Source organism: Sceloporus occidentalis, unplaced genomic scaffold (genome assembly GCF_023333645.1).
Source record: "Sceloporus occidentalis isolate IW3139 unplaced genomic scaffold, rSceOcc1.0.p SCAF_40, whole genome shotgun sequence".
In the NCBI taxonomy this organism is placed as follows: Eukaryota; Metazoa; Chordata; class Lepidosauria; order Squamata; family Phrynosomatidae; genus Sceloporus; species Sceloporus occidentalis.
In genome coordinates, this window is record NW_028317020.1 from 2025994 (window position 1) to 2042247 (window position 16254).

The following is a 16254-nucleotide window of genomic DNA, read 5'->3' on the forward strand; positions in this document are numbered from 1 at the left end:
GCTAGATGTGGGATAGTCCGCATTATTGCAGTGGTTATGTCAGCCGTGATTATGCAGTTTCCGGGGCGATGGACTAATGTTACCTTAACAATCCTCCCCCACAGCTGTCTCTTGTGAGGCTCCAGTCGCTTCCCTGTTTTGAAAAGTTCTATCCGAGACTCCGGCGTCACTGGGGCGGCTCGAAACGTGTGAGAAGCCGCCGGACTCAGGCCTTGGAAGCGTAGGGGTATCCGGTGCAGCCGTCAGGATGAGCTCCGGAGAGGAGCCCCAGGACGACTACCCCCTGCATGCCCTCGTCTGGAATAATGACTACCGTGCACTGGAGAGGGAGCTGGAAGGGAAGGTAAGAGCCTCAGACACTCCTCGTTTGTGACAGGAAGCGGGCATCCGCTCTCAGCGGACTGTGTTAGAGCTCCGTGTGTATGGGGGAGCTGCCTGTTCTTGGCCTGCATTCACCCTGCTGCCGGCGGTGACAGCGGGTGTATCAGGTTACTAACGATGCTGCTCCCTTTCTTCATTGTAATAGCAGCTGACATAGTGCAGATGTCAGGGTCCACCATGTTCTCCTGATTTAACAAAGAACTAGTAGTAGCACTGGCAAATGTATATCACACACTCACTGGCCAATTTATTAGGTACACCTTGCTGGTACCGGGTTTTACCCCCTCTTGCCTTCATTCTTTGTTTGATACTCCTACAAGGTGCTGGAAACATTCCTCCGATATTTTGGTCTATATGGACATGATGGCATCATGCAGTTGCTGCAGATATGTCGGCTTCACATCCATGATGCGAATCTCCTGTTCAACCAAATCCCAAAGGTGCTCTATTGGATTGAGATCTGGTGACTGGAGGCCATTGGAGTTCAGTGAAGTCATTGTCATGTTCAAGAAACCAGTTTGAGATGATGTGAGCTTTGTGACATGGTGCATTATCCTGCTGGAAGTAGCCATCAAAAGATGGTACACTGTGGTCATAAAGGGATGGACAACAATACTTGGGTAGGCTGTCGCGTTTTAAACACTGTTCAGTTGGTACTAAGGGGCCCAAAGTGTGCCAAGAAAATGTCCCCCATCTGAACAATCAACAGCTTCAACACATCATTGGAACCAGATCAACTCATCCCCATCCAAGCAGTCCTCTCCTATTGTCTCACTTCTTCCTCAACCACTGACTACTAGATTGTAAGCTCGCAAGAGCAGGGCCCTCTTCTCCTTTGCACCAGTTTGTTACTGTATGTGCTTTTGTATATGAAATTGTTCTGACTGTAACCGCGCTGCGGAATCTGCCGGCGCTTTATAAATAAATATAATGTAATGTCCCCGACACCGTTACACCACCACCAGCCTGAACTGTTGACAGGAGTGGCGCCCGCTGTTGTCTTCTGCCGCTGTAGTCCATCTGCTTCAAGGTTTGATGTGTTGTGCGTTCAGAGATGGTATTCTGCATACCTTGGTGGTAATGAGTGGTTATTTGAGTTACTGTTGCCTTTCTGTCATCTCGAACCAGTCTGCCCATTCTCCTCTGGCATCAGGCATTTTTGTCCATACAACTTCTGTTCACTGGATATTTTTGGACCATTCTCTGTAAACCCTAGAGATGGTTGTGCGTGAAAATCCCAGTAGATCAGCAGTTCCTGAAATACTCAGACCAACCCGTCTGGCACAGACAACCATGCCGTGTTCAAAGGCACTTAAATCCCCTTTCTTCCCCATTCTAATGCTCGGTTTGAACTTCAGCATTGAGTTGCTGCCATGTGATTGGCTGATTAGCTATTTGTGTTAACAAGCAATTGAACAGGTGTACCTAATAAAGTGGCCACTGAGTGTGTATGTATGTATATGTGTGTGTGCCCTCTACCCACTATATGTCCTATTCACTTAAATGAATGTTTTAATGCCCTCACTTTACAATTCATTATGAAGGGCCAGCACTGATAGCTTTCTCCTGTGTAAAGGTCTGAGCTACCCCTTTGTAATGTATAATTTAATGGTTAAGGGGAGAGTTTGAAGAAATCTCACTGATTTAGCCATATGTTATCTGGGGCAACCAAACTCTCACTGCTGTAGAAGTTCTCTGGGGGTGGCCCATTATAATGTATAGCAAAACAGAACTATCACTAGCTGCAGCCTTTTCGGTTGTACAGCGATGCAGAACATTTGTTACGGTGCTGGGGCTGAAATAGCACCTTTTACATGACTTTGGTGCACTTGTTCTGTCGATTTTAAGAATTTTATAAAAAATCATTAAGGATTGGCCGCTTTGGAGCCGAATCTCCTGAAACGACTCCAATGGTATCTCCCTGCAAGAGAAGGGCCAGGAGAATCCGATCCTCCTGCATGCCTTTGGGCCAAGGAGGAAAGGAAGGGGGTCACATATGTTATTGGAGACTTGCTTGTCATCTCTCCATACACACCCGATCTGCTGCTCCAGCCACCGGATGTATATATGCCCCCGCATGCGCAACAATGTACACGCAGCCTGTCGTAGCCAGCTGTCGGACGCGCTTATGCCATTAGCCGGCCACTGGCTTTAAAGTGCCAGGGCCCGCCTCATTAACCCCAGTCCTGATTAAGTGGTCACTTTGGCTCTTGTTCCACCTTGTTTTTTGTTTGTTTTTTAATTTACGTCGACACACTGAACTTCGAGGCTTCAAAAAAGGAAAAAAAAAAAACTCTCCCTTTAATGAATAAACCCCAAAGGCCAGCATACAACACTACTGACACATCAAACTTTTATTTAAAAACTTGGTCAGGCTTATATTCCGCTGCATATTTTATTTTAGAATGAAATGCGAAAACATAGTATGTGAAACCCCTGGCAGGACCGGACTCCGACTCGACGCATTTCGCACCCTAAGTGTTTATTGAAAGGCAGTGAGACTGCCAGGGTTTCCTGTATCGATCTCGCTGTTATAGCCCATGGACGGGAATAAAAACCAATTGCTTTCACACAGACATTGTGTCATTTCGTCTTCCCGGTGTTTAAGCTGGCGATTTCTTATTGTTATTAGAGGATAATTATATGAAACTGAGGAATCATTGGAGGAATCGGATACCTCTCGTTTATGTTAAGGGTACTCAGTAGGACGTTGCTAATTTGTGTAATTTGGTTGATAGTTCAGAGATTAAACACCCAGCTAATCCTATCATTAATGTAGTTAGACTGTAAACTCTGTGGGACAGGGGCCTTCTTTCCTTATGTATTCTTGCCTATTATACCCCAACCAAAATCTGTGTGCAACAATGTGCTTATTATATAACTGTACATATTGTATCCCCCTTTATTATAATATTAAGTGTTAAAAATAAAGATAAATAAAAATATGCATACACCAACCCCGAGGAATGGTAAACTATTGTAAGCCATATCAGTTGTGTGTGTATTTGTTTATCTTGAAATATTCTCTAATAATGATATTCACCGTACCGCCTTTTATTCACCGTGCCAATGTTTGTGCAAAATGATCGCAGTAGCGATTGTCACCCCTGTTTGGTGTTGCTCGTCCTTGTACACACAACGTTAATTGTGTTTGTTTTCTAGCCATGCTTTGTAATCCCCTTAGTCTCCTAAAACGTCTAATTACGTAGGATTAAAAAATCATCACCGCTTTGGCGAGATTTAACGGGAGATCTACCCCGCAGTCTTGGCGTTATTACAAATCTTGCTTTTTATTCAGTGAATGGCAGGGAGAACGTTGCTTCTTTCAGACTAATGTAAAGTACATTCTAATACTTTGTGGATCGAGGAGGGATAATGTCATTTTTCACTTACATGAAATATCCAGATGTTAAATGAACTGGGCGATAATTAAAAGAATAGTGGTTGATATGTTTTAAGAGAACTGTAACTCCACAGACGTTTTAAATGTGTAAGGTTCAGCATGTCGTCCCTGTTACTGTGTCACGCAGGATATAGAACAGCTGGATCCACGAGGCAGAACGCCCCTGCACCTCGCGGTCTCCTTAGGGAATTTGGAGTCGGTCCGAGTCCTCCTGAGGCGCAAGGCGGATGTCACTAAAGAGAACCGCGATGGATGGACAGGTAAGCTTGAAGCACATACTGTATGTTTGCACTTGAGTGAGTTTCTTTTGTGATTGTAATCTTTTGAATTGGCTGTAATCTTTGTAATCTTTGTAATCAAGGTTGTTTCTACGTTTATTGTACATGTTGTCCACTTTAAAAAGGCTTTGGAGTCGTTTGGAGTCTTATAGAAACCGATAAACCTGCTTCTGAAAGCTTTACCCTGCTTCCTCCTCTGTCTTCTAAACCACATTTTAAATACACATCTTTCACACTTTGTATGAAAGATTTTTGGGATCACTGGTTGACCCTCACAACGCAGACATGTATGAAGTAAATTACTTTCCTGGTGCAGCACCATTTTCTTTTCTTGTGTGTGTACATACACTATATGGACAAAAGTATTGGGACACCTGACCATTACACCAACAGGGACATTTATGAAATTGCATCATAAAAACATGGACATTAATATGAAGTTGGGCCCCCCCTTTGCAGCTATAACAGCTTTCACCCTTCTGGGAAGGCTTTGAAGTGTTTCTGTGGGAATTCTGGCCCATTCATCCAGTAGAGCATTTTTGAGGTCAGACACTGATGTTGAACGCCTGGTTCGCAATCTCCGTTCCACTTCTTTACGGACCTTGCTTTGTGCACTGGGGCACAGTGATGCTAGAATAGAACAGGGTCTTCCCCAAGCTGTTCCCACAAAGTTGGAAGCGCATACCTTTGACCAAAATGTTGTGGTATGCTGAAGCATAATGATTTACCTTCACTGGAAGTCAGGAGCCTAGCCTAATCCCTGAAAAACAGCCTCATACCGTCATCCCTTCTCCATCAAGCTTACAGCTGGCACAATGCAGTCAGGCAGGTAACGTTCTTCTGGCCAAACCCAGACTCGCACTTCAGAGAAGCAGGGTTCATCACTGAAACACCTGAATTCAATAATTAAGAGGTGTGTCATAATACTTTTGTCCATAGTGCGTGTGTATATATATGCATATAGATATATAGGCATATAGATAGTAATTATCACATCATTCTATTATGTTTCCCAGTTTTGCATGAGGCTGTAAGCACAGGAGATCCAGAAATGGTCCAGATGGTCCTGCAGTACCGAGAGTTCTATAAAGCATCTACAGCTCTTGGAGGAGTCCCTGAGCTGCTTACGAAAACGCTAGAGGTAACTTTTTATACCCACCCTGTCCTCTCATCCAGGATGGTCCCCAACACATGGGTTTAGAAAGTATACACCAGAGCTTTTAGGGATAATTCACATTTATGTACTTGATTTTACCAAGTATTGGTGTTTTGATGGCCACAGTGGGCATGTTCCCAAAGTGTTCATCATTGGTAATGACTTTGCCCATTTCATGCTTTATGTGAACCAATTTTTACCTGAAGGGGAAGCCTTAATATTTTCTGGTGGTATCAAATGAGCAAACAAGCTTCTATGAATGCTGAGGTTCAATGAGCAGAGACACAATATAGTCTTTGATGTTATTGGTTATCCTGCCTTTACGTAGCTTACACTGTCTTAAGCTGGCCTTCCACAAAGCTTATACCAATTTTGCGTTAATGGTGGCAAGATATAAACCCTGTGATGACTGGTTAACATGTCGGCAATCACTGCAGTAGACAGGAAGATGATTTCTATCACATAAATAGCACCATATAAGAAACATATTTTATATGCGTTATGGGCATTCGAGATCTTAAAAGCTTATGAAAGTTAACCTCCATATTGATTGGAATGACTGCATTACATTTCTCAAGGTCATATTGGAAGCTGCCGTTTAACTTAATTTGCTGGACACAACACCTTTATAACGAAATGCAGGATTAGCGACTATTGAATGCCAAAACATTTTTGGGAGTCCTTTTAGCCAAAACATTAAGCATGTTTATGTTCTTTCTTTCTTTAACCACAGGCTTCGGATTTTTATGTGGAAATGAAGTGGGAGTTTACTAGCTGGGGTAAGCGTATAATAATTTCCATTCAGTTTGTTTACTTGGCGAAGGTGGAATCGTCCGAATGAACTAGGAATAGTTCTTTCTATCAACTGCATTATTTTCTGACAACTCTGATTTTGGACAAAATAGGGGGAAATGTGCGACTTAATGACTGTGTATGATTAGGTTAAGCTTTCAATTTACATTTAACAACCCTAGCAATCTTCTCATAATCAGCCTGCAGGTCAAGGGGTTTCCTCCACTACACTTTGAGCTCCATGTAAAAGGTATAAAAGCAGTGTAGGTGCTCAGTGGTCATCAATAATCTGCTAATTAGCTCCTCATTTTTTTTTTTCAGTAGACTATTAATGATTTTTAAAGTTGTCTGAGAATTTTTTTTTTATATATATATATATATTATAATAAAACATATAATTTGATGGCAAGTAAGAACCATCTAGTCTTTCCACTTATTTTCTTTACTGTGGGAACATCAAACGTTATGTTCTTCCCATGGATGTTTAAATTTCCTCCCTATATCAACCTTAAACTTCACTTGGAAGACTTTCACTTACGTGCCACCCTCTCGGTGAAGTAAAACTTCCTTACGTTGCGTGTATGCCTTTGACCTTCTACCTTTTAGATGATGATTTCTTCTTCTAACATTCTTCCTCCTTTGGAATATAGTTACCCCTTATACTAGTGGTCTGGAAAGTGGCATAACCAGTGCCCTCCATGACCTGTCTACAGATAATTATTTTTGAAGACTTTAATCCCCTTCGTATGCCGCACCTCTAATACTATACTTTGTTTTGGGATTTTTTTTGTCCCGAATATTGTGGCTAACTGATTCATAACATATATAAAATATCGCTCAGCAGGGTGTAAGTTTATATGGATATATAGACTTTCAGGGAGTGCATGTTAGTATGTGTTTGTGAATTAGGTAACATATATTTATAAGGGACTGTTTCCCTAATATTAATTTATCTTTATTTTATCACTATAAAACGTTACAGATATGTAAAATTCAAGCTTTTATTATCCAAATAAATGCTTTTTAACATTAAATTCCCCACATATTGTATTTCTTCTTAGTTCCGCTGCTGTCCAGGGTATGTCCCAGTGATGTTTGTCGGATATGGAAGAGTGGCGCCAAGCTTCGGGTGGATGCTACGTTGTTGGGGTTTGAGAACATGAGCTGGATCCGAGGGAAGCATAGTTTTATATTTAAAGAAGAAGGTAAGTTGGAGGGTTGGTTGAACGCAGACTTACAAGTGTAGATTCTTTCTATTCAATCACCTTACAAGGGATCCGATAAATTATTCTGAATGTGTGAGCTTCTAGATTTTGTAAACAGGACTCGATATCATAAAATCCAAGCTTTCCGATCACTTTCTGAGGAAACTAGATTGGGACAACTGTTAACTTGAGATGTAATACTGATATAATTTAAAAACTCCTTTAAAGGGACACTCCTGTCCTTGTTTGATATTTAATGCATATGATAGCTGAGAGGTACCACGTTTATAAATACACGGGGGGTGGGAAAGCTATCCAGTTGATTTCAGTGGGGACGCTTTCCCACCACTGCTTGGCTGTTTCGGCTTTTGCTCTCTTTCCACAATGCATGGGAACGTATTTTGCAAAATGCTTTCATATGCATTTTTTGTTTGGGTGCTCCTGTGTCGTTGGAGTGTCCCTTTAACAATGGTGTATTCCTGTTTCAGCAACAGTATATTGGCTTTTTGTATATTTTTAGGACTAATCGATTAGACAAACATTAGTTCTCATACTGCCTTGTTGGACTCAGTTTTCATCATAAAAGATATAATACACTTTAACTTAATTAGCATTTCCATAAAGAATCCAGTACTGTGTTCGGCATGTTGACAAAACCTTAACAATAGTGATCTGCAGATAAAAAGCACTTAATGGAATATGAAATAAAACCCTTCTTTTCGGTGCTTAAGTGTGCTTCTGTATACAACTCGTGTTAACACCGGAAGTCTTGTTTCTATTACAGTGTTAATGTCTCTTTAAAAAGTTTGGTCTTTGAAAACAGTGATTTTAACCCTCCTACCCCTCCCCTGCATACAATTCTTGGAGGAACCATAAGCCAGAAGGAAGCCGGAGTTCGTATTCTTCCCTACTCCACTGTGCATGATTTCCAGAGCTTGGGCTTTTTAATTCACTTTCCTTACCTATTATGAGCGTTGTGAGGAATCAAATTTCCCCATTGGGTATAACATGCTTAGTATTTCTTCTGTCTCCGCAGATAACTGGGCAGAGCTGATGGAGATTAACCACGATGACAAGACTGTCACAAAGGAGCGATTTGACATCTCGCAGGAAATTGAGGGCATCACTTTAGATTCGATGCAACCGGCAGAAAGGGAAGTGAGCAAACGCCTCACCTCCCCCATCATTAACACCTCCCTTGATACAGCAACCATTGCTTTTGAAAGGTAAGCTTTTACTGAGCGGGCCTCGTGATAGAAATTCCTCTCTCCTGTAATTGGTTTACCCTCCACTTCCTATTGCGGTTTATCAAGGTGCCAGTAAATTGGATATTAGCTTCCATACCCGTTAAACTCCAAAAGTGTGTGTCTCTGAGAGAGAGAGAGAGAGAGAGAGAGACCGCTTTCATATTATTGAATATTTTTCCAAAAAGCTGAAATTTATTTTATGCATAAAAAAAAAACTTGCACTGTGTAACAAAATGAAAATGCCTGTCTTCAAAAACGAGTCACTCATGCCTAGCTGTTCCATGTAAGTAATGCGTACCGGGGACCGGTCTCTGGGGCCGTGCTTTATTTCTGGATGGGAGTTGTGTGTGTGTGGTCCTGTTGAAGGAATGGACTCTGTTCCATAAGGGCAGACAGCATCCTTTAGATATACTCTACGGCACTCAGACTTAAAAACATCCATCTTAATGGGCAGCTGTATTTTTTCAGGACAAAGGCCGGTTTCTGGGGCTGGAGGACGGATAAAGCAGAAGCCGTAAATGGATACGAAGCAAAGGTAAGATAGCGGCAAGTCACTCTGAGAAAAACATATGCCATTTGTTTTTGTTCATATTATCCAATTGTAATAGGAGATTACACAAGGTTTGTGTGTTTTTTGTTTCATATGTTGCCTTTTATTTCAAAAAAGGTGTATACTGCGAACAATGTCAATGTTGTGACAAAAACACGAACCGAGCATTTAACAGAAGACGAAAAGTCGCGATACAAAGGTAAACCATTACCTAGTTATACTATATGCATTCCACTACTCAGATGACTCTACTTTGCATGCTTACATATCTCTTACAGTCTGCTGACATTGACAATAAATCCGATATGGATTGATGTAGATATTACTAGCTGTGCATGGATTATTGATTTTAATACTTTTATTCGGTCAGATCACTTACTTGAAAAAGGATTCTTTTAGCTTTGTGAATATGGAATCCCTTCTGTCTCCGGTTACCATGTACAGTTCACTTTTAACTCCTTAAGCACCAATAGTTCTGTATAAGATTTTGGTTCATAAAGACTATGCCTGCTGTTGCGTTTTGAGTCAGAGCTGGTATATAATTAAGATCCATGATATGACTTGCTCCCTTTGTTGTGTTTCACTAGCCGACAGAAACTTTTTGGAGTCCTTGCTGGGAACAGTGGAACACCAGTTTGGCGCCCAGGGAGTAAGTTTAAGTATTGCGCTGGCATCGCTATATACCCATTGCCTGAGGTCACTGAGATACACGCTGCATTATAAAACTTTTGTTTCTATTAGGACCTCACCACGGAGTTTGCTACGGCCAACAATCCTACCGCCATCACTCCCCAAGAATACTTTAACCCAGATTTTGAGCTTAAAAACAGGGATATTGGGCGTCCTAAGGAACTGACCATCAGGACTCAAAAGTGAGTACGTTTTGTGGTGAATGGTTATTGCGTGTATTCAGGGGACATACTTAATCTATAGAATTCTGTATTTGCATAGCAAGGGATCAAGTTAATATGCTGCAAACTTCATTGGTCCTCACGTCACCTATAGATATTTGGGAGTTTTTATATAATAAATTTATATAATTTTATCAGAGAGAAAACAGCTACCAATTACAGCACTAAATATCCTAAACTTCCCAGGATCGCTCAGAAACATATCCTTCTGTATCCAAGTGTAACGTTACCCAAAATGCAAACACTGCCGTAATGTAACTTGTCCACAGGACGTTTAATGTGTTATTTCATCAAGTCACTGTCAGGATCACAGGAACAACTGTAATAGTGTCTCCATTCACAAAAAGTATTACAGAAAATAAAAACAAGTTATGAAAGACTAGAGCAAGCGTGGATTTACAACTCCAATGACCGCCTTCTGGCAATGGTCACATCTCTCTTCTGTAACTAGAAACTCCTACAATTTTTTTTATTACTAGTATAAGATTAAAATATATAGTTCTAGCATTTGCATGTTTTAGGCAGCTGCATATTAGCACTTTGTATGTGTTCTAGATCTGTTATCTTAGCCCAGTGTACTAGACAAACAACCTGAGTCCTTATCGTACGGCCTGTGGTCAACTGCAAAATGCCTCCGTCTTAACCACCAAGGAAGATGCTCTGACTAATGAAAGATTTATGTAGGAACAGACATCATAGCGTTGCCATAAAGTGTCAACTCAGTGTGGTGATTGAGTAGGGAGATCACATGACTGGCAACAATAGCAGCCTCCAGGTCCATAGATAAAAAAACAAAATTGGCTAAAAGCATACTTACATTATCGTATAAAGCATTGTATTTTTTTCTTCAGGTTTAAAGCTACATTATGGATGTGTGAAGACTTTCCCCTATCCTTGGTAGAACAAGTCACTCCCATCATCGACCTGATGGCCAGAACAAGTTCTCACTTTGCACATCTTCGAGACTTCATAACACTCCAGTTCCCACCGGGGTTTCCTGTGAAGATAGGTACATCTGTTCTTAAACATTTACATCACACAACAAAGTATCCACAGACTATAATATATAGTAATCGCTTTAGTAAAAAGCGTAGATACTGTCACACCACCACTTTCCCTGTTTTCCATGTAATTTCCGGTAGCTCCTTTAGCACATGCTACCGTGTAATGGACAAGGAAAAAAATTATTCGGTTGTTTCATTGTTGTCTACAGTATTTGCTATCATTTTATGAAATCTGTGTAAAATAATATATATATATATATATTATTCATAGATGGATATGTATTGATGTAGCTTTTCATCTAAATAATTAATCACAAAGTCTTTTTTTTTTTTTTTTTGTGAGAATGTAAGTTTTGTATAATATGATAAGACAGCAGGAGGAGGCCTGTTAGATATGGATAGCAAGTACAACGAAGCCGTCTTAAGTCTCAGTAGTTCTATGTATATTCTTTCTCATTAGGTTAAACAGTGTGGACAGTGCGTGAAAATCTAACTCTGTAGCATAGTCTATACGTAGACAACAAATAAAATGAGCTTTTCAATATTTCATAATATCCGTTAGTGACAAATGCCAATGGTGTTTGTATACGAAGTAAAGTAGATAAATGATGTGGTTGCAGAGACCAGGGAATCACGCGTTGCTCTGAATCTGGTGAGTGAGCTGATGGTTGCCACTCGCAGTACTGCGTAAGTGCTCTTAGCTATATTAAAACCAAATGTTGATCCAGAGCATGATGTTTAACCAATGCTCTTCTCTTCTGCAGAAATCCCATTGTTTCACGTGCTGAATGCGAGAATCACATTTGGTAATGTGAACGCGTGTATGACGGGGGAGGAGAGAGCAAGCACCCCTTCCACTCCGAAAGGGTCTCAAGATGAAGGTAATGTGTCGCCAACAAGTCGCTGAATTGTTTATCCATATGTGATCAGTATTGATCTTATATAGTTTCAACTACAATACTTGATTATACTTTTTTAAACTTTGTTTTGTTTTTGCTTTGGAGGAAGTTTTCCAATTTGTTTTGTTTGATTTATTTATTTATTTTTAATTTGTGTTATGGCCAGGATGTCGCTTGGTTCAGTCCTGAAGGTTATCCTTTGCAAAGGCTATTACACTGAAACAGGGATCTCAATTGCACTGGCTGCTTTTCTGCCACAAATTTTGCAACTAAATATACATTATTAGTCTGATTATAGGCCGCACCCTTAAAGTTTGGTGCTAAAGAAAAATGTATTCTTAACCCCTTAATGACAAAGCCCGTAAGCATTGTTTTCAGTGGGTTTAAGGACCGCCCATTGTCCTTAAGGGGTTAAAGAAAAAATACACAGTGGAATGGTAAACAGTATTTTATCTAATGAACAGAAATACATGTATTGTAACATTTTTGGTATCTATTATGCAGCTTAGTCAGCATATGTTATATACAAGCTATCTTAAGGTCCCCCCCTTAATTTGTAATGCACCTTACTTATAGATGCCCCCCTCCCCAGACTTATCAATGGATCCCCAGATTACCTGGTGTCCTGAGTGTCGGGCGATACACATTGCCCATCCCTTCGCTAAACCCCATTATAGGCTGCACCCCCACTTGAAAGCCTTAAATTAGGGGGGCAGTTTATAATCTGGCCAACACGGTAAGTGCTTTTCTGGTTTTTGCCACAGTGCCAATATATTTTTAACATTTTTTGTACGGGTATACTTTTTCTTGGCATATAATTCTGGTGGTACGGTGTTCTTGAACTTTTTTGTGGGCACTTCTTTCGTATTCGTTCCTGAACCGAGCCATGTGGGTGAAAAGCCCTTCACTGTAAGCTTAGCAAAACATTATTATTATGAGCCGATACCAAAAAAAAGTTTTCTCATGACATTCCAGCACTTCCCAGTAGGAGGTGCACTAAACCATTTCTCTTATGGAAACAATAAGCAGAGGTATATGATATAGTAGGGAATACCGTATTTGCTCGATTATAAGACGAGGTTTTTTTCAGAGCAAATGCTCTGAAAAAGACCCCTCGTCTTATAATCGGGGTCGTCTTATAATCAGACCTTCAATAGGTCTGACTATGAGACGACTAAGATTCAGATCCCCCGCAGCTGCAGGGGACCTGGATCTTCCTGTCTCCCCCCGCCCCACTTACCGGTACTTCTGAGTCCCCGGTGTGTAGCTGGGGCAGCGTGTAGATGTGGGGAACTCTGCGGGGAACTCTGATCTCTGACAGTCGGGGAAGGTCTGCGCGAGGGACGCAGACAACCCCCGCTGCTAGCAACGCCTCCTTCCGGCTGCAGCGTAAGTGCGTGGGATCTTCATGCTGCTCCGGCTACATGACAGGGAAGTCAGAAGCACCGGTAAGTTTTGGGGGGGAGGCCGGGGGAGTGTTAAATGGGGGCATAAGGCATTTCTGTAGGCAGAGTGCTCTGTGAAATGCCTTTTAACCCCCTTAATGCCACTCTGCCTCCAGAAATGCCCTTTTAACCCTCTATACACCACTCTGCCTCCTGAATGCCTTAAACCTCCCTATATGCCACTCTTCCCCATAATATGCCTTTTAACCCTCTAAATGCCAGAGTGGCATATAGGGGTATAAGGGATTTCTGGAGGCAGAGTGGCACATAGGGGGTCAAAAGGCATATCATGGGGCACAGTGGCATATATGGTTAAAAGGCATATCATGGGGCACAGTGGCATTTAGAGGGTTAAAAGGCATATCATGGGGCACAGTGGCATATAGGGGGTATAAGGCATTTCAGGGGCAGATGTGCATAACTGGGGGGCAGGTTGGAAAATATAAGGAAATCAAACAAAAATATTTTTCTCAATCATAGCTTTTATTTAAAAAAAAAAATAGTTTAGATGAATTAACATTTACTGGTTTACTGGGGGGTCGTTTTATAATCAGGGTCATCTTATAATTGAGCAAATACTGTATTTTACAAATATACAGTAATGGAGGCAAGAGTAACAAAGTAGGCTTACCTGTTCTTTGTAATATTGTGCATGTAAACGACAAACTATAATGGTGCAATTACAAAAAAATTTAATTCAAAATTGAAAGTCCCAAGTGGGAGCAAAACTAATAATTCATAAAATCCATAGTAATTTAGGTCTATTAAGTTAAATGTCTCATTTTATCCCTGTCCCAAAACTACTGGCGTTTCTCTCTAAAGCAGCAATGTGCCGTTCTGCTTCTTTATGTTACGTATTCCTCTCAGTCTCTGAGGAATGGAGAAGGTAGCAGTTCTCTTCTTGTGGCCTAAAGCATCGTCACGTGTATTCCTGTGAAGGACTAGTTGAGTTTTCGTGCCAGAAAGGAGCCTTTCTGAATGTATTCTTGTGTCTCTAGCCTCTCCAGTTCCTAAATTTGAAGTGGACCAGTCAGTCTTTGAAATCCCCCCGTCCTATCATATTCAGGAAAACGGAAGGAGCATGCACATTCGTGACGAAGATGAAGAGATCATGCAGTTTGCCATCCAGCAGAGTTTATTGGAATGCAGTGGGAATCAGGTGAGCATACATTAATACAAACCCTTACGCCTGTATCGTGCAGGGACTTACTGTGTACAATCCTTGTTGAATCGTTTCGATATATCCCTGAACTTCTGACTTTATTATATTTACACCCAATGTTAATGCTAGCTTTCTGCGTATCCCCCAACATTTCAGTTGCCAAATTAGGAGAGATCAGAGAATCCCCCAAATGGTGCATGCTCCTACCCAGGCAACTATACAGGGCAGTACCTTTTTAAAATCAGGACTGTCCTGCGAAAACCGAGATGTTGGGAGGTATTGGTTTGTCTAAATACAATATAGTCATGTACACGTCACGTTGGTTTTGCTCACTTGCATATAGCTTAGGGCCCTGTGTTCAGTGTGCTGAAGGGCAGTTAATATTTAATATAAACTGTGCCTGCTGTAAAGTTGTCTGTTCTATTCTGTACACGCCATTTATAGTTGTTTTCTCCATCGTTTCCACTCTTTCATGGCCAAAGCAAACGCTCATAGGGTGTTAAGGAAGCCAATAGACAAATAGCCAACAGATCCAAATCTTCACCCATCATGTTTTCATTGGTCACTGATGCATTGACTTTTTTTGTTCTTGCTTTCCTTTAGTCCATGTCTCAAAGTAATTCAAATGGAAGTCTCTCTTCTGCTCAGGTGTTTGACACACAGTATGAAAGGTACGTTTTTTATTCTTTATTTAATATATAGAATTAATGCTTACGAGCTGGGGCGCCCTTTACTTAATAATTCTAGTTGTCAGAAGCGCTGTGTAAACTTGTTGGTGCTATATAAATAAAGGATAGTATGTATTATAAAAGACTTGTCATTTTATAATGGTGGTATTTTCACTAAACTGTGAGTTTGCGGGTGAGATGAACACTCAACTTCCCGGCTTCACTACACGTTATAACCGGCCGAACTCTGTAAGAAGGAAACTATAGGTTTCTGGCCACTGGGGTAGGGCCTTCGTAATGTATAGTCAAGGAGCTGAAACTCCTGTCAACTCTAGATATGTAATGATTTCTGAAGAATCTATAGTGTGCTGCATGCATGTATTTATGAATGTTCAACATAATTAGAGAAACAATAATAATTGCACTAGACCGACATCTTTGTTAGCAATTAGCCCTCCTCGAGTCCGCTGCCAGACGTTTTCAATCATTCTTATTTTGTTAAAGAGCCGTGCAGGAGAGTCTTCTTGCCAACTCCCAAAGTGCTTATTCCAATCCCAGTAGCCATTCTCCGAGCTTTGACAAGGACTTGCAGTTTGCCATGGAATTGTCTGCCAAGGAACTAGAAGAACAGGAGAAGCGGCGTCAGGAAGAGGACGCCCAGCTACAGGAGATCTTACAGCTGTCTCTGATGGAAAAGTAGGCCACGTTGCTAAATGAGCAAAATACTCCCAAGAAACCTCCAATGATACGGGTCTGGCCCTCATTCTTCAAAAAACCAGCAGCCGAGAGATCACTCTACAGACTCTGTATCTACCAAAGAACTGAGATACTTTTTGATACACTTGCTTATTATGATTTTTATTTATTTATTTTGTATAATGTCATTTGATTTGCATTTTTTTGCTTTTGAAACCTTTTTTTTCTTTCCTGGTTAGTGACATTAAACGTCTTCTGTCTGCTCCTCTTAGCAGCGAGATTTCCTTTATAACTGATGGAGCTGAGATGTATATCCAGAATGTTTTTTTATTTTTTTTTATTTTATTACTATAAAAGTACATAAAAATCCATAAAACTGTAGTGTGTCACATGCACATCAGTAAATTCACCCAGTAGAAATCAACTGAAGTACCTCTATACTTCATACAAGCGTCAG

The 16254-nt window shown here is 40.9% G+C and overlaps 1 protein-coding gene across 2 annotated transcripts; it reads left to right on the forward strand.

Annotated features, from left to right (window-relative positions):
* Positions 1-247: 247 nt before the first annotated feature.
* Positions 248-15801, forward strand: LOC149290200 (ankyrin repeat domain-containing protein 13A-like). 2 transcript variants are annotated; one of them, XM_089489577.1, is made up of 15 exons: positions 248-343; positions 3912-4044; positions 5079-5203; positions 5952-5997; positions 7072-7215; positions 8252-8441; positions 8931-8997; positions 9130-9211; positions 9600-9661; positions 9754-9884; positions 10775-10932; positions 11692-11808; positions 14270-14430; positions 15037-15104; positions 15606-15801. In XM_089489577.1, the coding sequence occupies exons 1-15, from the start codon at positions 248-250 to the stop codon at positions 15799-15801; spliced, it is 1776 nt and encodes a 591-aa protein (XP_089345703.1). The 2 variants fall into 2 exon arrangements, with proteins under 2 accessions (XP_089345703.1, XP_089345704.1); XM_089489578.1 differs by having other exon boundaries at positions 284-343; positions 11692-11826; positions 14279-14430.
* The last annotated feature ends 453 nt before the right edge of the window (positions 15802-16254 follow it).

Excerpts from the sequence above, each read along its gene's own strand:
- LOC149290200 (XM_089489577.1), top strand. The coding sequence starts at position 248 with ATGAGCTCCGGAGAGGAGCCCCAGGACGACTACCCCCTGCATGCCCTC. Across the intron at positions 5,998-7,071 it reads GTGGGAGTTTACTAGCTGGG|TTCCGCTGCTGTCCAGGGTA; the intron begins GTAAGCGTATAA and ends ATTTCTTCTTAG. Across the intron at positions 8,442-8,930 it reads GCAACCATTGCTTTTGAAAG|GACAAAGGCCGGTTTCTGGG; the intron begins GTAAGCTTTTAC and ends GTATTTTTTCAG.